Source organism: Eulemur rufifrons, chromosome 2 (assembly GCF_041146395.1).
Source record: "Eulemur rufifrons isolate Redbay chromosome 2, OSU_ERuf_1, whole genome shotgun sequence".
Classification (NCBI taxonomy): Eukaryota; Metazoa; Chordata; class Mammalia; order Primates; family Lemuridae; genus Eulemur; species Eulemur rufifrons.
Window position 1 is genome coordinate 114,952,169 of NC_090984.1, and position 20,980 is coordinate 114,973,148.

At 37.5% G+C, this 20,980-nt stretch overlaps 1 protein-coding gene and 1 non-coding gene across 2 annotated transcripts in view; both read right to left on the reverse strand.

The window, feature by feature from the left end:
- The window catches only part of CATSPERB (cation channel sperm associated auxiliary subunit beta), a 100,397-nt gene that overhangs the window by 57,202 nt on the left and 22,215 nt on the right, over positions 1-20,980 (reverse strand). Inside the window, exons 5-13 of the mRNA XM_069493087.1 lie at positions 20,560-20,655; positions 14,869-15,018; positions 8,129-8,224; positions 7,863-7,981; positions 6,595-6,627; positions 4,184-4,250; positions 3,799-3,845; positions 2,882-3,034; positions 679-837 (exon numbers count right to left, since the gene is read on the reverse strand). Coding sequence (XP_069349188.1) covers positions 679-837; positions 2,882-3,034; positions 3,799-3,845; positions 4,184-4,250; positions 6,595-6,627; positions 7,863-7,981; positions 8,129-8,224; positions 14,869-15,018; positions 20,560-20,655 — 920 coding nt within the window. The remainder of the gene's footprint in view (positions 1-678; positions 838-2,881; positions 3,035-3,798; positions 3,846-4,183; positions 4,251-6,594; positions 6,628-7,862; positions 7,982-8,128; positions 8,225-14,868; positions 15,019-20,559; positions 20,656-20,980) is intronic.
- LOC138380980 (U6 spliceosomal RNA) lies at positions 5,657-5,763 on the reverse strand. The gene has a single exon (XR_011232938.1). It is a non-coding gene; the product is annotated as a U6 spliceosomal RNA (small nuclear RNA).

The following is a 20,980-nucleotide window of genomic DNA, read 5'->3' on the forward strand; positions in this document are numbered from 1 at the left end:
CAGGGTTATCACCTTCATAAATCTCTAAATTTTGTATAAAATATGGATGTTTGAGAAACACAACTGAGAAACTGAATTATTAATAGTTGCTTTCTGTGGAAGTCACTGCAGTGTTTTCTTAGCTCTGATGTTTACACATGTTGTGGTCCTTACTTTTAAACTGGCGGATGCCCCATAGATGGTGTACTGCTCCTTTACCAAACTTTCAGGCTGCTGATACACAACTAACTGACTAAAGGAGAGGCCAGAGGGTGGAAAATGCAACTGGAAAGAGCTTGAAGAATCAAAGAGCCAGCAAGTCAAGCTCTGATAAAGTCAAATAAAAAAGGGCAAACATTAAATGCTGGAAAAACTAGATATAACACACTTTTAAGGGGTTAATGGCAAAATCCAAGTCACTCAGAGCTGGAAAAAAAATGTAACATGATTGGCAAAATTCAAGATAACTCTAGTGTACCCATGGCTCATTTTTGTCAGCCCGTGAACTAACCAAAAGGTAAAAATTGACAATATGCACTAAGCTTAGCACACAATAAATAACAAACATTTATTGTCTTCCCTCCCACTTCCACCTCTGAGGTCATCAGAGCAGCTCTGTTCTTAAGGTACAACCACTCAGCATGAAGTGAGTGGATGATTTACCTGTAACCCAGAGTGTGAAATTTCATGTGTACACACCTGATTGCCATAAGCATATAGAAAGTGGCTTCGGGGATGAAATATCATTCCAACAGGAGAAGAGAACGATGAAGGAAATTGGAAAGGTGGAAATTTTGGTTGTAAATTTGGTTGGTTATTCTCTAGGAGGTTCACAGAGGCACTGGCAATTCTCTGGAGCTAGATAAACAAAGCAAGAGCAAGCATAAGACTTTTGCCCTTATTATTAGTCCATGTTACAAGTTTTAGGCTTTCTTGTCACTTGGATTTTTATTAAGAGAGGGTCACATCCATTAACACAGCATAGAATTTGAAGGATTAGCAATCATTGCTATCTTGTCACTCCACTACCCTCGCCCTTGCCACACACCCATCTTATAGATGTTGAAAATGAAGTTAAGGAGATTAAATAATGTGTCCAAAGTTCTATAATAAATAGCAAAGAGACTTTTATTATAGAGTCATTATGGAACTCTGCAGACAGACTCCAATGCACACACTCATACCCATCATGCCAAAAGTGCAGATGCCTGAGCTGCACCACAATTCTATTGAGTCCTGATCTTGAAGGGGATCAGAATGTGACACCCCCAAATACATGACTTTGGTAAAAAGATAATTTTAAGCTGAAGACTTTTGAGATCCAACAGATGCAGGAGAAAAAAAAAAATTCTAGGAGCTTCTCTCACCTGACTATGAACTAAAATAAAATCGTAATCCCCCTACTGACTGAATGGATCCCCTCTTGGCCAAGGGGACCCCAGGGAAATCTTAAAACTGAGTTCCCAGCCATAATGGTACAGGAGGTCAAGCATGACTCATTATACTGCCTCCCTTGCTAACAGCCATCAGGTTTATTTCCTAAGGGCTAAACAGAAACCAATCTCATGATCCAAACCAGCATTCTTTCCTGATAAGAGACCACCAACCATGGAGTGGTTTAACCTATCTACAGAGGATGTGCAGAGAGGGTTTCATGTCCTTGCTTCATCTTTTGACATCAGAGGGCTGCCTTTTCTGAACCTGGACCCCGTAAAGGGGCATAAAGCATGATTGTGCATGTGCATGTTTCTCCTTTCATGAATATTCATGGTGCTTCTATAGCTTATTAACTATGTATATTTGGCCACCCGACTCAGCATAAATTCCTGTTTCCTTTGTCCCTCAAAGCACGTGTTCCTGGCTTCTGGCTGGGGTTCTGCTTTCCCGCCTGTCAGAGTGGCCACCCACAGGCTGCAGCCCTTTATGAGAAATAAAGCCCTCCTTTCCAAATTTATGAACCTTGTCATTTTCTTCAGTTAACATGACTGAAAGCGGCAACTTCTGGGACATGAGGCTGCCAGAAACTCCTCCTTGGGGCAGATCTACTCCGAGAAGGGAGAATGCAAATAAAACCTACCCCAAGTCTGTTTTCCAGGGGAGGTTTTTTGACCATGAAGGGGAAAAGACCACTCATACTTGTATCGACAAACAGTATCAAAAACATTATCTCCTGTTTGTTCTTCTGAAAACCAAATTATCTTTTTTAAAAAAAGTCATTTGTTTTTCTTTAAGTGCCTTTCTCCCCTTCCCCTTCACCTATTAAGATGGTATATAACCCCCAAATTCTAACCACCCCTTTTAGTTACCCAGAACTGAGTTTTTCCCATGTATATGCACGCTGCACTCATAAATAAACTATTTTCTTTTCTCCTATTGGCCTGTCTTTTTTCAGCTTAATTTTCAGGCACCAGTGATTGAACACAAGAGGGTAGAGAAAAAATTTTTTCTTGAGGGTAGAAGCTGATCTTATGTATTTTTTTAATGTATGTATTTTTTTAATGGCTCTAAGAATAATTCTAATTCACAGCTAGGGTAAGGACCTTTGGAATAGAAAATATAGATCTGTGGCAAATAGTTCTATTTTTTGTTCATTTTAACTAATGATTTTATGGAACTTTAAATTTATATAGAAAAAACTCAGTTTATATTCTCCTGGAGAATTAGCAAGGGAGAGTCACTACGCAAACAGCATCACATTTTCCATTTTTATCAAACTGAATGACAATCAAAGGCGAGAAATCTCTAGAGTCAAACTACATTATTAATTTTAGATAATTTTGTTGTAGTCAATTTTATCAGGTTCTATTGCTAAAGATAACAAGAACTTGGAAAAAACTTTTGCTAAGGTAAATTTTCATTATTGTAGTGTTCAGAGCAATCACTTCTGGGATACGCAGCCTACCTGGTTGTAGAAGAGGTAAACTCCAGTATTGTGCTCTTGGTCAACAAGAAATGTCAACACACTTGGAGGAATATGTTTCTTTCCTTTTAAAACGTAAGGTAAGCAAGGTAACCATTCAAGAAATGGCTCTTTACTATAAAAACAAGAGCTTGACTACAAAAAAAGAAAGGAAAAGTTAAAAGAGAAAGAAAAAGAAAAAGCTGTTTTTGAACTATAAGTCCTAATTAGTTCTCATAGGAAAAGAAACTAATGAACCATTGAGTTGTCCTGATTGACCACAAATCTTTTTTTTTTTTTTTTTGAGACAGAGTCTCACTTTGTTGCCCAGGCTAGAGTGAGTGCCGTGGCGTCAGCCTAGCTCACAGCAACCTCAAACTCCTGGGCTCAAGCGATCCTCCTGCCTCAGCCTCCCGAGTAGCTGGGACTACAGGCATGCGCCACTATGCCCGGCTAATTTTTCTATATATATATTTTTAGTTGTCCATATAATTTCTTTCTATTTTTAGTAGAGATGGGGTCTCGCTCTTGCTCAGGCTGGTCTCGAACCCCTGACCTTGAGCGATCCACCCGCCTCGGCCTCCCAGAGTGCTAGGATTACAGGCGTGAGCCACCACGCCCGGCCAACCACAAATCTTTTAAAAAATCTTTAATGTCCATGTCTCTCTTTTGCAGGATATGAGTCCAGAAAACACTTCAAAGCATCTCTTGCTGGTATGGATTGTTTTTTTTAGAATCACTGTAGGTATTGATTAACATAATTAGGTAACTATCATTAAACACAAGTAGAGAAACCCCTGGGAGCACAGAGTGATTGTTAAGCCTTTCGATCTATAGAATCTTCAGTTTTTGGATTAATAACAATTCGTGAAATCATGCATAACTAAATTTCTTACCTTATAAAATATATAATGTCATACCTCACTTAGGGTCCTGTTTCTCTCAAAGGTGACAGTAACATAATCAACTGAAAAATACAAAGGTATAGAAATTATGAGGAGCATCTATATTTCTAAAACAAGAAAGGTTAGTGCGAACAAAATAGCCTTCATAAAAAATAAGAGCAGTTATGTATCATCAATTAACATATACTCAAATATAATTTTATTATACTTATAGCAGGTGTGTCTGTTGTCTCAGATTTAAATTAGATTTTTTTCCTCAATTTTAGGACATTAAATTATACAAACAAACACACCTTTACATTTTATTCTATTTTCATTTTATGTCATTTTGTTAAATCTGTATATGTTATCTATATTCATAAATGCCTTTTAATACAGTCTATCTTTGACTAAAGTTTACCTTCAAAGTGTTCTCTGTTAGCAAAACATCTTTCATTATACCATAATTTTCCTTTGACATAGTCAACCTACATAAATAAATAAAAATGTCATTTAGGCAATATGTAGACTTAAGATATAAAACAGAAAAAACTTACTAAGAAGTTTCAAAGTTTGATAATTCAGAATGTGAGGCAAAGAGAGAAAAATTGTATACAAATAAGATAAAAGGTTGTAGAATGAGGACTAAACATTTTGAACAATAAACAAAAAAGGAATAAAAAGAACAGAAATTACACAGGAATCAGCATATGTTAACGGAAGATGCTCTCATCTATGAACTATCTTTCTAAAGCTACCAGAAGCCGTTAGCCTTTTGTCAGTTACAATGGGTCACATGTTTATCTTTTATTCTTCTTTAGCTGCAACTGGGTTTAGGGAGCCTTCACAGAAGCCAGATAGTTGCAAGAAGCAACAGGAAAAAGGTTTTAAAAATTGATTGTAAGAGAGAAGCTTCAGAGAAAATGAGATTGTATATGTTGGATATTAATTATTTTTATTATTTTTTTTTTTTTGAGACAGAGTGTCGCTTTGTTGCCCTGGCTAGAGTGAGTGCCATGGCGTCAGCCTAGCTCACAGCAACCTCAAACTCCTGGGCTCAAGCAATCCTACTGCCTCAGCCTCCCGAGTAGCTGGGACTACAGGCATGTGCCACCATACCCGGCTAATTTTTTTTTTCTATATATATATTTTAGTTGTCCATATAATTTCTTCCTATTTTTAGTAGAGACGGGGTCTCGCTCTTGCTCAGGCTGGTCTCGAACTCCTGACCTTGAGCGATCCACCCGCCTCGGCCTCCCAGAGTGCTAGGATTACAGGTGTGAGCCACCACGCCCGGCCTGGATATTAATTAAATGCAACAATTTGAAATGGTTTTGTTATACAAAAATTTCTGACTTTCAAATTATTGAGACATAAGGAAGACCTTTTTACATTTTTATAGACCAGTAATAAAATCTGTATAATCTGTGCATAGAAGCCTTTTACATGTTCCAGAATTGTGGTGATGGTTACACAACTCTGTGACTATACTAAAGGCCACTGAACTGTGCATTTTAAATGGGTGAAGTTTATGCTGTGTGAATTACATCTTGATAAAACTTCTAAAGAAATAAATAAAAAAGCATTTTTTTTCTCTTTTATTACTGTTTTATTAATAAATTTAAGAACAATTCTATCTTCTCTCCTCCCCCCAGAACAACTAAAACCAACTAAAAGGGGGTACGGCCTGGGGGGCAGAGGGTGCTAGGAGTCATAATCCTCTTCGTCCTCTGCGTCAGGTGCCGAGGGGCCGGGGGTTGCTGAGGGCAAAGGCAGAGTGGAGGCGAAGGGCAGGAAGGGTGTTGGAGGGCTCTGAAAGTGGGCAGGGGGGTGGCTGGCCTGGGGTGGGGGCTGTGGTGTTTCCTCTTCCCCGTTAGTATCTGTATCTTCAGAAAAAAATATGGAACGCTTCACGAATTTGCGTGTCATCCTTGCGCAGGGGCCATGCTAATCTTCTCTGTATCGTTCCAATTTTAGTATATGTGCTGCCGAAGCGAGCACTAAAAAAGCATTTTAAAATGGACTGGACAACAATGCATTTGAATGGTGGTATCTTCAAGCTAAGATGTTATATCAAATGAACATTTCAGTTCTCATATAAATGTTCAGATTTGCAGGATACTATAATTAACATTATAATATCTGGCCAATTAATATCTTTATCGAGCCCTGAACTATTCCTCTTCTTTCTCTTTCAATTCCTTCTTGTTTTTTTCCTACTTGGAATTAAACTGGTAACAGCTAACTGGTACATTATCCTGGGGAAAATGTAATTCAAATCAAGCTTACTTTATTCCAAGGATAAGCTCAGGACCCAGGCCTGACTCACAGTCAAAATCTGACTTCGTAATGGAGAGGGGAGATAACTGATGGAACAAAATCCCCAAAAAGGCCAGAAGCAGAGCTGTGGCTATATAATACAGCATTTTTGTGCAAATTAGAAAAAGCACCCCTTTCTCCAGGTAGGCACAGACCTACAACAGGGTATATGGATTGGAAAGTAAAGCATCAGCCAGAGACCAGCCTCCACTGTCTTCAATCAAGTGCCCTTGTGCAGAATGCAACATGAACAACCATAGCAGGCCTGGACAGAGAATATGAGAAGGGGTACGGGGTAGCCTCTAAAACAAGGAGGAGCACTTCTTACTTTGAAACAGAAGAGGAGATCATTGTTTAATGGTTGCTAGAAATAATATTTTAGTTCAAACTGTAAAGAATATTATAGCAACAGGAATAATCCATATTGTGAATTATTGCCTTGCATCTCATTTCTTAAGTCACCAAATAAACATGTATCTTCTAACCAACTCTGGGAAATTTAAAGCTTCTTACCCTTTCAAAACCACAAAAGTCTGCCCTTGAAAGCTAGAAGAAAAAAGGAAACTTTAATTTTTGCTTGCATATCAGAAGGCATCACAAAACATAGCAATTTCATTTATACCAAATGAAATTATGCTTTTCTATCCCAGCAGTTAAGGATGGTCATACACTAAAATGCTCAGCCTCTGACGTAGTTTACACACTACCTTGGAGATTCCCCCTTCAGTCTTTGCCTTGTTTCACCATTTTGTTAATCTATTTATAACTTAGTGTAAATACAGAAAGGATTTGAGATGAAAACCGTACCTTTTAAGGATTTAAATGGAGGAGTTAAGAAACGTGCAGGAAGATACTAAGTCTGCCACCTACTTGGTTTAGGAAACCCTACTTGGGTTTAGGAAAACATGTCCTTAACCTATTATTTTCTCCTTTGCCACTCTGTTTCTTCTGCCCAGCCCACTGCAGCCCAGAGATCAGCACTTATGATGTATGGTCCATGGCTGCTTCTCTGCACTTTGAATTTAAGCCATTGCAGCCTTCCTGGCTTTTTCAACTCTCTGTTTTAGCAATTACATAATAAACATATAAAAGGCCAGATCTATGGGTTATCTGAGCAATAAAAGGCACTTTCTCAGAGATGGTGAGGAAGGAGGGGAAAACTGTGAATATTCATATACCTGAAGAAAGATAATAATTACCATGAATAAGAAATATACATGTTGTATTTCTTAACCAATACAAGTGCCCCTTCCTTATTTCCCCTTATCTTTTCTTCTACTGCTCCTAAGTCTTCATTACTGGTCTCATCTCTATTGTGGTAATTTTTGAGAGATATTTATTAACATGTTTAAGAATTTCATGGTATGCATCTTACATATCCTCACCTAGACATATATTTACATCTCTCAATCCCGATGCTTATGCTTAATTTATGTTACTTTGTAATACTATATTTAGCTTTACAAATTACCTTATTTTGGAATCACATATAGCTATAAATATATTGATCAATTGATCAATATATGGGTAAATCTTTTCTACGTGTGTGTTTAAAACTTACTAAAAATTTATACAGCAATAAAACTAGCATCATTTCCAAATTATATATTCGATACTTTAAGGCAAAGGAATAATTTACTGTATTATGCTTTTACATTTTTTAAAAGGAAGGAGTATTTTAATTCTAAGATATATCACACATAACTCAAATATCAAATGTTTCTTTTTCTGTCATGGAAGACATTTAAGGTTAACTATTAGTTACAAAGCAATTTACATACCATTAAGACTTGGCGTGATGGATAACGAAGATCTTCACTTACAAAAAGACCCAAAGTTGTGAGGATAACTAAAAAATGATTTGTTAAAACCATATCCACCACTGAAAGGTATGCATATTCTAAAAGAAGAGATGATACCATTGGTTAAAAAGTAAGAAAAAAAAGTGAACTCCTCAGCAAAGCAAAGACATTTTATAAATATCAATCAAGTGTTGATATTAATATAAGTGAAATGCTGAAGATGAAGGCACTGTTGGAGGAATTACCTTCTTGAAGGTGAAAATAGATACTATCTGTCAAGTTATACCATGTAGTATCACGATAATTCCAAAATCCCGAAAAGGTTAGGCCTATGTAAACACCTACCACGAAAGAAAAGGAAAATTAAGGCGAGGCAACTCTACAAAGCTAGTCACTCAATTCTACAGGGCTAGGCCTTCCCAGGCAAGAGCCTGAATCTGTTCTATCTTCCAACCCATTCTCCCTTCCCACCCCAACGCTCCCTCCACTCTGTTTGATTTTCATTTCCCTAAGCATTGGAAAGATGAAGTAACTGTAGGTTATATCACAGAATTTTAGCCAACCACCTGACTGACTCCTAGAATAATTACCTCTGGAAATAATATGCCCTTAAAATAAATCCTCTTAATGTATTGGTTTATTCTATTAAAATATTTTCCAAGCTGCACTGTATTTTGTTTTATATTGAAGGAAATAAAAATATACCAGCCCAAAATTTGCTACTTTGGCTTAAGGATTATTTTGAGCTGAAGGCAATTGAGAATCAACAGATGCAGGCTCTGCCCTCCCTTTATCTGCCTAAAATCAGGGCATAAATTTCCCCTTGTACCAGAAAAAGAAGAGCATTTTTATCACTGGAGATGGGGGAATAGACAGCAAGACAAGTTTGCATAAACACACTTTACTACAATAACCCTTACCTTCCATTAATTCCGTATATTTTCTAGTCACAACTTCCTTACAACTTATTGTCCCTTGAAGTCCAAATCCCTTTCCTTTGTTAAAATGGTATGTATTAATAAGTTCCTGAATTTAACCACTTGAGTTTCATTTCTTTTCTGTGAACTGTCATGCACATAAATATTAACAAAATTGTGTGCCTTTTCTGAAGTTTTGTCAACAAGCATGACTACTTGGGGGGGGGGGGCATCTGGGGAGGCCAAAGACACTTAACAATCTAATGCATTATACTTTGTTTCCAAAAGAAGAAAGTAGGGTAAGTGGTATTGTGAAATGTGTGTTGCAACTTCCAGCTCTTCTCTGTGTAGGGAAAGATGTAGAAGGGTTTTATTATTGTCTACTTTTTCCAGGAAGAGGAAAACTAAAGATGAGCTTTGCCTTTCTAAGCATTAAGTCCAGTTTTACAGATAACAGTGGGAAATTCTAAGTGGGAATGATTATAGGTGTTCAGCATGATATCACATGACCAGATTCCTTCAAAGTTTAGGGGTACTTAATGGAGAAATAAGAAATAAAATAAACACTTTATATTGGCTAACATTTTTAGACTAAAATTAAGTTATAGGCCTACATACTCCCTATGACAAACTGTCCACAACTGTAGGCTACAGAAGCTGATGTAGACCATTGCAAAGAGTTTGGCTTTTATTATAATGGCAAAGGGAAGCCACTGGAGTGTTTGAAGCAGGGAAGTGATGGAATCTGGTTTACACTTGAGAAGATTACTCTGGTGGCTGTATGGAGGGTGGGTTGTACTGGGCAAGAATAGAAACAGGGAGACAACTTAAAAGGGTATGAATTAGTCTAACAGAAAAACAATGTTGACTTGACATAAGATTTTAGCAGAGAAGAGAGGTGATCACATTGGGGATGGACTCTGGAGACAGCACTGTTCTGGAATATTGTGAGAGTGAGAGTAGTCAAGAATGTGTCCTAGATTTCAGTTTTGACTAATTTAATACTAATTGGGATGAGAAATACTGGAAAGGAACAGATTTTAGAGGGAGATAAATCAAGAGTTCTGGATTAGACTTCTTATATTTGAGATGCTCACTAGATATCAAGAGGAAATGCGAAACAGACAACTGAACGTAGAAGTGGTTTGGTCTTAAAGGAATGGTCAGCACCGGCAATATAGATTTGGGAATCAACAGCCCGAAGGTAGCATTACTGCTATCAGCCTGGATTAAGTCTTCCAGAGAGAGAATGTGGTTTCTTAAGGAAGGAGAGTCAAGAACAAAGCCCTAGGTTCATCAACATTTAGGGGTCACACCAAAAAGGAGCCCTCCTAGAAAACTAAGGAGTGAGGCCAGATATGGTGTCTCATGCCTGTAATCTCAGCATTTTGGGAGGCCAAGGCAGGAGGACTGCTTGAGGCCAGGAGTCTGAGACCAGCCTGAGCAACACAGTGAAATCCCATCTCTACAAAAAATTAAAAATTAGCTCGGTGTGATGATGTGCACCTGTAGTCCCAGCCATTTGGGAGGATGAGGCAGGAGGATTGCTTGAGCCCAGGAGTTTGAGGCTGCAGTGAGCTGTGATCACACTACTGCACTGCAGCCTGAGTAACAAAGCAAGAAACTATCTTGAAAGAAGGAAAGAAAGAAAGAAAGAGAGAGAGAGAAAGAAAACTAAGGAGTGATCAATGAGCAAAGAAGATAAAAGGACTCAAAGGTGGTGTGGTGTCAAGAAAGTCAAGAGAGTGTTTTGAGGAGAGTGGTCAACTGCATTAAATGCTGCTGGGAGGGAAAGCAGAATGAGCATGAAGGACTGGCTGCTGGAATTGGCAATACGGAGATGGTGGGTGGTCTTGAGAGGAACTGTTTTAGTAGAGTGGTGGAAACAAAAGTCTCATTTGTAGTGGAATGAAGATAAAATGAGAGGTGAAAACATAGCACCATCTACAATGAATTCTTTCCATAAATTTTGCTTTGAAGGAGAACAGAGAAATGGGGGGTGGGAGTAAAGTGAGGTAAATAAAGATTTTGTTTAAGATGAGGGGTATTAGGGTATGTTTGTATACTAATGGATACAATCCAGTAAGGAGAAAGAGCATGATGACATTGGAGAGAAAGGTGATAATTGCAGGAAAGATGCAGGAGCAAGGTTCCTCGGTGGCTGTAAGGAATGGGATCTAGAATGTAAGAGCTGAGGGGTGGCCTTTGAATGCAGCAGAGACATTTTCTTACAGTGCACAGGCAAAAAGGCAAAGCATGCAAATGCAGGTAGGATGACAGATTTGCAGGTACATCAATGGAGTTCCTTGTAATCACTCTTCATTTTCAGTGTGAAGTATTAGATACAGGCACAGATGAGAATGAGAGGGGAAAGAATGTGATGTAGAGGGTTTGAAGAGTGGGAAGAGGTGTGGTAAATTTAGTTTGCAGAGTGGGAAAATAAATATACCAGGGGAGAGTGATAAGATTTCTAGGGCAGTGCTGTGTGCCCACTTGAGATTTGTGATCATGAATTTAGAATGAGACCCGTCAGTGGAATTTTAAAGTGATACTAATATGTAATTTTTTTTTCCTAGCAATATTCTGCTCTTCCAGTGCAGGAGCAGAAGTGGTTTTAACTAGAATGGGGGTTATGCAGGCAAGGAGGAAAGAGAAGGGCAAGGAAGTTACGGAAGTATTGAAAACGATGAACTATGAAAATTAAGGTGAGAAAAGAGGAAAATAAGGATATTGGGTGAAAAAGGTGATATGCACAATATATAAAAGTCACAATGAGATGAAAGAAATGTTGGAGTGTGAGTATTAGAATAGACTGAAGGATTAGGGGGCAGTGGACAGAGTGTGAGATTCTTGTGGTGAAGATTTTGGAGATGATGACATTATTAGAGATGATGAGGTCAAGAATATGACCATAGGAGGAAGATGGGGAAAAGATCATGGGAGGAAAGGAAGCCTTGAAACTGGGTACTGCATAGGTCATCCATATGGATGGTGAAGTCACCAAAAATAGGGACAAAAATCAGGGTGGAGAGGAAGGGAGGGACCCAGAGGCTAAACTCTTCAATGAGTGTGAGTGACGAGGAGGTTATCATATCCTGGCAACCAAGCTGACTTAGAGGGAGGCAAAGTCTGAGTTCAAAAGAGCTGAAAGTTTCAAATGAGAGGACAGGAGTAATTATTCAGTAATAGCCCTAAGGACCAATCTCCCCCATTGGCTTTGAGATATATGACATGTGAGAGGACTAAGAGGAAAGAATGTTGTCTAGGGATGACTAGGCTACTCTTTATGGCAAGAAAGTTAAGGGACCATTCAGAGAAAAAAATATTGGTATGGGACAGTTTGTTGATGACAGATCACAGATTCTAACGAAAGGATCTGGCTGGATAGATAGGGACAGAAGCTTGGATCAAATTAAAGGAAGTTCAGAACAGTATGTGGGATAGGGTAACCATAAATGATGTGGGAGGCATAGGTTTCTGGGTTGACTAGTGGGAGGCCTGATAGGATATGTTTTAAGAGTATCCTAGAGGAGGAAGGTGGGTAGTAAGTCCAAACAGGAGCACATAGGGCTACTTAGATAACTGTTCCCATTATTAGCTCCATGTGGTATGAAGACTGGGGGTGATGGGGGAAGAATAAAGCCTCACAAAGGAACTGCTAGTTTAGGCAGTGGCAGCTTGATACTGTGCAAACTTCTTTTTTGTTTCAGTCCAGTGGTGGCCATCTGGGGAAAAAGTGGTTTCATCTCGAGAATTGCTTGCTGAAGTGGTTTCTTTTCTTGAGAGGTTGAGGCGTTCTGGTGAGTATAATCCCAAGGAGTTAAGGCTGCCCCTTCTCTCCTGTGACTTTCAGTTGTAAGGCAGGATCAGGTATGAGGAGTTGAGAATAGCTCCTCTCCTGTAGCTAATGGAAGTAACACAGGTATTGGTGTTTGGACAAAGAGAAGGAGGAGGAGATCCTAGCCTGGTCCTCCTACTCATGGAACAAAGTAAGAAAAGGAGCTGTTTCCATCTGGGTTAACATAGTGTAGTACAGGGACAGCAGAGAGGGGAAAGAGATACAATTTATAACTAAATTCAACAGAAGCAGACTGTAAGCTATTTAGAAGTCAAAGAAATTTGGGGCAAGGCTATTTGTCCATCCCTATACCAATGCATACTATTTTAATCTCTTACTTTATAATAAGTTATGGTAGGGCAAGTTTTTGTTCTCTTTATTCTTCTCTAAAATTATGCTTGCTATTTATGGTGCTTCACTCGTTCATATAAATTTTGGAATTGGCTTATCATTTCCATACCCCCCAAAATAAAACCCCACAAAAACTAAAACACTGCTGTAATTTTTCTTGGAATTGTATTGAATTAATTGATAAATTTGGAGAGAATTAATGTCTTTATAATACTAGAAGTTTTTGTTTATAAATACAAAATCTCTTATTTATTTTTGTTTTTTAATGGCCTTCATTAGATTTTATAATTTCTACGCAACAGGTCTTGCAACTCCTTTTTAAAATTATTCCTAGGTACATTTGGGATTTGTTACCTTATGAGTAAGATCTTAAAAATTATAATTTTGAATTAGTTTTTGGTAGGGTAGTTTTTATATATTGTTAGTATATCCCACAACCTTGTGGTACTCTCACATTTGTTCTGATAGTTTCTCTGTAGATCTTTTTGGATTTTCATAGATATACCTATTATCTATGAGTAATACATTTTTTCTCATTTTTAATCTTTTTATTTCTTTTCCCCCCTTTATGTACATTGGATTTGGGGACTAGGAGGTCATCAATTATCTAGGAAAAACAATTAGAATAATACTATTAGTAGTTGGAATGTGCAATGATGCTATGATAATGTGATATACTAAGAAATATATATTTGTTCTTTGACCCCAGTTCCTGACACAGAGACCATAAAACCCTTAGAATTTCCTGGGTGATAGGATAATCTTTTCTTCTAAGGAAGCAACTCTTGATGGGCTCCTGGATAGGGTTAGTTGGGAGTTGGTCACCAGATAAAGCAAACCATGATTAGAAGCTTAGAACTTTCCCACCCCATCTTCCAGGAAGGGGAGAGGGGGTAGAGATTGAGTAAATAATCTATTATGCCTGTGTGATAAAGCCTCCATAAAAATCCCTAATGTACAGGCTTTGGAGCGCTTTCAGGTTGGTAAACACATCCATGTGCCAGGAGTGTGGCATATTGCAACTCCATGGGGACAGAAGCCCCCATGCTTAGAACCCCTCCGGACCTCACCCTATGAACCTCATCATCTGGCTGTTCGTCTGTATCCTTTGTAATATCCTTTATAATCAACTGGTAAATGTAAGTAAATGTTTCCCTGAGTTCTGTGGAGTATTCTAGCAAATTATTAAACCCAAGGAGAGGGTTGTGGGAACCACTGATTTGTGGCTGGTTAGACATACAGGTCACAACCTGGGACTTGTGACTGGCATCTGAATTGGGGGACAGTCTTCTGAGACTGAGTCTTTAATTTGTGTGTATGTGGGGTGGGAGGGCTGTGCTAACTCCAGGTAGCTAGTGCCAGAGTGGAATTAAATCACAGGACACCACTTGGTGTCCACAGAGAACTAGAGAATTACTTGGTGTGGAATCCATACATTTGGTGTCAGAAGTGTTGTGAATGAGAATATAGAGAAAAACAGTTGCTATTAGATATTACAGGAGTAATGGAAAATGCATACATAATAAATAAAATAATATGATACCTTGGGAAAGCAATATCTATTTATACATGGCAGGAATAGCAGATGGATTAGAAGCAATGAATAATCTCTGGGAGGAGTAACATTAATGGAGGGCAGAGGATAAATGAAATTAGGAGAGACACTAAAGTCACCATTAACATGGAAAAAGTTACAGCAAAAAATATACTTAGTATATTACACTTGCAAGTAGACAATGTGGAGTGATGAAGAGTAAAGTGATTTTAAGAAGCATTTTTACTCCACTATGTCTATGCATTTAGTTTGTGCTACCAGTTAAACATCATTGTTATAAAATACGAAAGCCACTTCCAACATTTAATAAAGCTATAAACTTACCATCAAGTGTTGTATTCAAAATGAAGCCTAGTAGTGCTACATCATTGGCACAGGGGCATTTTGTCACTCTGAGACCTATCACATGTGGATATAATTTATTGACCTCACTTTCTGAAATCATAATCCCAAGAGCCCACTGAAGAATAGGTTCTGTGGAAATCAAATTTAGGTGTTTAAGTTGTGGCAGCACTCTTGAAAATGGAACATTGCTACCTTCCTTTAAAGGTTTTTAAAGAACTATGTAAGGAAACTATTCTATAGTTCAAGAAAGGGTATATTACTTCACTCTTCATTGGTTAAAAATAGGTCGATTCTCATTTTCCAGAGTAGAAGGAATATAGCCTAATTCCCCTTGACAGGGGCCACAAGGTCACATTGCAGAAGAGCATATGGGATGGGAGATATTGCTTTGGCCGTATTTGGAAAATACCATTTGCCACAGGATCTATCCCTAGAAATGGAATTTCTGGATCACAGAATGTGCACATTTATAATTTAGAGAACAACTTCTGCATCAAGAGCCCACATATTTACTTTTTTTTCTCTTCCCCGATGCCATCAAAATAGCAGTAGATATATTAATATAAAAATGAGAATAAATCCAGAGTAGCAGTGGAGAACAGGAAAAGTTATCATTAGTGGCTAAGAGACTTAGAGGGATTTCTGGAAGACAGAAAGAAGTTGGGAGTGGGATTAACAGGAAAAACCAATCAGTGGTGAGGCACCTCCGGCCCAGCACAGGCAGAAGAACAGCACAAGTGGCAAATAAGGTCTTTCACGTAGTGAAACAGGCTTTCCAGGATTTGATGTCCTTTTGATGCCTCAGCTTTAATTCTTGCCAGAACTGCTCTCCCATTCTAGGACCTAGCTCATGACTTTGAGTATCTGTTTTTCTCCCAGCCCTTTTTTCATGCCTCCATTTGGATGTCACCCTCCCTGGGAAGCTTCCGTGAAGCCCTAGAATGAGTGAGGCTCTCCTCCCAGGTGCTCCAATATTCTGCACTTCACTGTAACTAGAAGACTAGAACTACATTCTTCCTCATGAGACTGGGGTAGATAACGGTCCTTTTGAAAGAATTTAATCAGACAAGGGTTCATAAATTTTAAAATGTGAAATACCATTTGTGGATATGCAAAGGATTAGAGCTAGATAAAGTCAAATTTTCATGTGTGAAAAATGGGAAGATTTTTTTCTGCTGAAGAAAAGTGAGAAAAGAGAGCACGGAAAGTAAGCCAGGGCAGTCTGAAAGAATACTACTGTCTGAATTTTAAAAATAGTCAAAGGACTTTTAAGAACAGAGATATTTAATAATCTGTTCTTTAGCTATTTACACTGTACCATGTAAATCTCCTCTGTATCCCCAAAATTTCAATAAAATCTGCTACAAACCCAAAGACTTTGTGTCATTTTTTTTTTCACTTTGTGCAAAGCAAGAAATGGAGTTAAGTTTACCTCTGGGTTGACATAGTGTAGGGCAGGGACACCAAAAAAGGAAACGAGACATTATTTATAACTAATTCAGTCACTCAGGAATGCAAAGAAATTTGGGGAAAAGTAGCTGACTTTTTAGGGTGTAGTACATGTCTAAAGACCACTCACACCCAGATCTTAAAGAACAGGAAGATCTGAGCTTACCTCTGGGACATGACTGCACTGAATTGACAGTGCCCCTTTACTTCTGCACAAGATCCTTAAAGTCAGTGACTGTATTTTAAGCGTTTTAATAACAAGGAAGTGATTACAAGTTTGACTGGTACTGAGAAGCCAAAAAGGAGACAGAAAAGTGATCAGTAGGAAGGTCACTGGTGCCTGTGATGACGGGCAGTTTGAGTGGAGTGAAGGAGACAGAAACAGATGAGTGGTTTGGGGTGAGGATTGGGGCAAGATAAAGAAGTAGGGACAAGATTTTCAAACATCTCTTTTGAGTCTAGTAGTGAATAAAGATTTCTTCTAGCCTTAACCCTTGATTCCCATGTCCCAATCCTTGTTCCTCATGTCTGCAGCATTTCAGTGAATGATATCATCCTTCACTTGATTTGCTACTGCTGTTTTCTTCCCCCTCCCCGACTCCATAGCAGCTCTACTTCCAAAATGTATTCTGAAGGCTCTACTTCTCCCCATCTCCACTGCTAATACCACAGTCCAAGTACTCCAGGCCATCTCCTCAGCGGACATTGCAGCAGCTGCTACCAATTTCATTCATGCTAACCTTCCTCAAGCGTCAGTTCTCTAAACAGCAGCAAAAGTGATCTTTTTATAGAGGATAAATCATAGTTTGACACTCTTCTGCTTAAAACACCCTAAGGGCTTTAAATTATAATTACAATCAAGTTCACACTTTTTACCACTGATCCCTGCCAGCCTCTAACTCACTATGCATCACTCTGTCTGTCATTGACTATGCTTCAGCAACACTGATCTCCTTTCAGTTTCTCAAACAGATCAGTCTCATTGCTGCATCTGGAACTTTCAAGGATCTAGAGATTTGTGAAGCTCTTTGCTGCCATTATACCTCTATATATTGTAAAAAAAAATAATTTAATATCTTAATGTAGCATATAATAGTTGGTATATCTCAATATGTAAATGATTCAGATTTCAGACTTTTTAAAAAAATTGAAATAACAATTTTATATTGTTATTTTAGTACTTAAAATAGCATAGGATGTCAAAATATCAGAGTCCCAAAGCCAGGATTGCAATTACTATTGCATAATTGGCTCACTTTAAAAAATTTTTGAAACTACGAAAAAAATCTGCAAGTACATTTTGTCCTTTTGTTTCAGATATTTTAATTTTGGTTAAAGAAATAAGACAATACAGATACAACTGAAGACTCCTCTGCTCCCCTCCCTAGTTCCATCCCAAGGTCTCCACAAATGCGTAAATTTGCTGTGTATATTTCTAATATGTTTTTATATTTTTCTGTAATATGTATGTATATATGAAGACTATATAGCATTGTTTTGTGCACTTTCTGAATTTTAGATAAATACTCTCTTACTCTATTCTGCAACTTGATTTTTCTTTTCTTTTATTTCTGTCTCAGCTGCTTGAATCAGAATGTAACTTGGCTTTTCACTCCATGTTTTTGATGATACATATGGTTCCATTCCCTTAATTTTAATAGAATGCATGAGTTTTCAAGATGGTTGACTAAAGGCAGCTAGTGTTCATCTCTTCTTCAGAGAGCAATCAGGATATTCATCAAATACCCATATTTCAAATAGATTGTCAGAGAAAAAATGGTTGCAGATACCAGAGAGGTGACAGGGAGACTCTGAGGGTGAAGGTAGAAACTAGACTTCTAGCACAGGGCCACTGAGAGCCTTCAGTGGCCCTTGGATCTAGATCCAGGGAAGGGGGCTTGGCTGACTCTTACCTGCAAGTGCTACCTACTGACCTGGATGTTAAACTGGATATGCCAATATAATTCATACTGTTAGAAGTATACAGGGCTATGAAAAGAGAGAAGATTTCAGAGATCTCCATCTCCCCTTCTAGGTAGGAGGCCAGGAATCTACCCACACACATAGTATACAACTGCTACAGCCTACAAATACTAGCAAGTGAGAAAAAGTGAGAAAAAAACCACACTAAGGCTGTCTATAACCAAAGTACTCATTCAGAACCTAGCTCCCCCTAAAAGTACCCATAAGGAAAGCCAAAGGTCCATACCCAATATATGCTACAGTCATACCCTTAAGCAGGAAGGGAAAAAGTTCCATCTAAACAAAAGAAAATTCAAAAATAAGAAGTGACAGCCTCTCCAGATGAGAAGGAATCAGTGCAAGAACCCTAGAAGTGAAAAAATAGAATGTAATGACCCCTCCAAAAGGATCACATCAGCTTTCTAGCAATGAATGGATCACAACCAAAATAAAAATGCTGAAATGACAGATAAAATATTCAAAATATAGATTGTAAGGAAGCTCAATAAGATCCAAGAGAAAATCAACTAAAAAAACCCAGAAAAATAATTCAGGAAATGAATGAAAAACGTATTAAATAGATAGACAGATTTTTATAAAACCAAACAGAACTTCTGGAAATGAAGAATTCATTTAGGGAAATACAAAATAAAGTATAAAGTTTTAAGAATACACTAGACCAACCAGAAGAAAGAATTTCAGAGCTTTGAAGACAAGTCTTTCGAATTAGTCCAGCCAGTCCAATATAAAGAAAAAAGAATCAGATGAACAAAGGCTCAAAGAAGATACTCAGAAGCGGGGGCAGGGTAGGAGGGTGGTGAGAGATGAAAAATTATCTATTGGGTATAATGTACACTATTTGGGTGCCAGGTACACTAAAAGCCCTGACTTCACCACTACACAATTCATCCATGTAACAGAAAAAAAGTATTTGTACCCCTTAAATCTATTGACATAATAAAGACATAATAGATTGAAACAGCTAAAATAAAGAAACCCAAATGATAGAAATTCTATACAATAAACAGTCTATGTTGTTCAAAAATTTCACTGTCAAGAATGCAAAAGAAAGGCTGAAGAGCTTTTAAAAATTTAAGAAGACTAAAGAGACATGAAAATTAAATGCATTTTGATTCTGGATTAGATTCTGGCAAGAAAATTATAGCCATAGAAGTCATTGTTGAGACTATTCCCTAACTTTAAATATGAACTACATGTTAGGTTATAGTATTATTTCAATGCTAAATGCCTTGATCTTGGTTAGAATACTATAGTTATACAATAAAATATCTTATTCCTTGGGGAAAAAACCCAGAATATACCAACATATATTTTCCTTTTCCCTTATTTATAGACATTTAAGTTGTTTTCAGTTCTTTTTTTATTACAAACAATGCTGCATGAAAGAGGTGTGTACATGTCTGTTAGGCACATATACAATCATATTCCTTTAGGGAAGTTCTCACTCCTCACTATATATCAGAATCACCTGAAAAGATTTTCCAAAACTACAGATGCCTGGCCCTACTTATAGAGATGAGATTTTAAGTGGTGTACAGTAGAGTTGAGACATCCTTACATTTTTTAAAGCTCTCCAGGTGATTATTTCCATAAAATGTAATATTTATTTATTTTTGCTGTGCATTTTATATAGCGTCATATTCAAGTGGGACTAAAACAATAAAAGCAAAAAGGAAGGTGAGGAAAGTAAGGATAAATACAAGACCCAGAACTGAGGATTAAAATAAACTTTATACTACAGTTCTATAGATGAGTAAAAAATTGGGCTATATATTTCCTATCAGAAAACTGAAAAAGAGAAGCCTATTAGTTATATTACTCTGTGTTTATAAACTTAAAACAACTAATTTTTAATAAGAAGAATCCAAGTGTTATTACTAAGACTAGGCAAGGATTTTTACTGGTGGTCCTCATAAAGAAGACTGTGATGCAATGAACAATATCTAACTAAGATGCATCTAAGATACAAAAACTAACTTCATAAAGCCATTGTTAATGACCCCCAATATGGCCACAGTAAAAGAGATATTGCCGTATTTCTATAGCACTCTTTACAGACCTCTATTAACGATTACCTACATGTATTTCATTCTTTTTCTGCCCCATTAAGGGTCATGATTATCTCTTATTTATTTATATTTTTATCTCTAGGACTTAGTACATAGTCTGGCGTATAGATGTCAAAGGTTTTTGAAAGAATATATGAATTTCATTTTACTTTTGTCTACTGGCATTTACCTCTAACACTATCCAATAGGGTTCCTTCAGTAGCATACATATTTAATCCATGATGTAAAGTGATCCTTACTAACCATTCTTCTACAGCTGCAATATCTGTTTGAAAACAAAAGACAAATAATCAACTATTTTTTCATATGTCATGTTGGTGAAATTTAAGGATATATGAACATTACCAACAATGATAATCTTTTCTTTTCCAATCATTTTGACTGCATATGTATGTCAGGTTTGCTGTGTTATCCCTATAAACATTTTGCTGATAAAATAATGAAAAATGAATTATGAAGTGATCTCACCACTATAGCAATGAATGCCAATATTTTAGATCATAATTTTTCTCCTAGAACTGTTGTAGCATGATAGAAAGTAAATTCTGATACTTCTTGGGAAGTGGGATAATATTATTGAAAAGTAGACT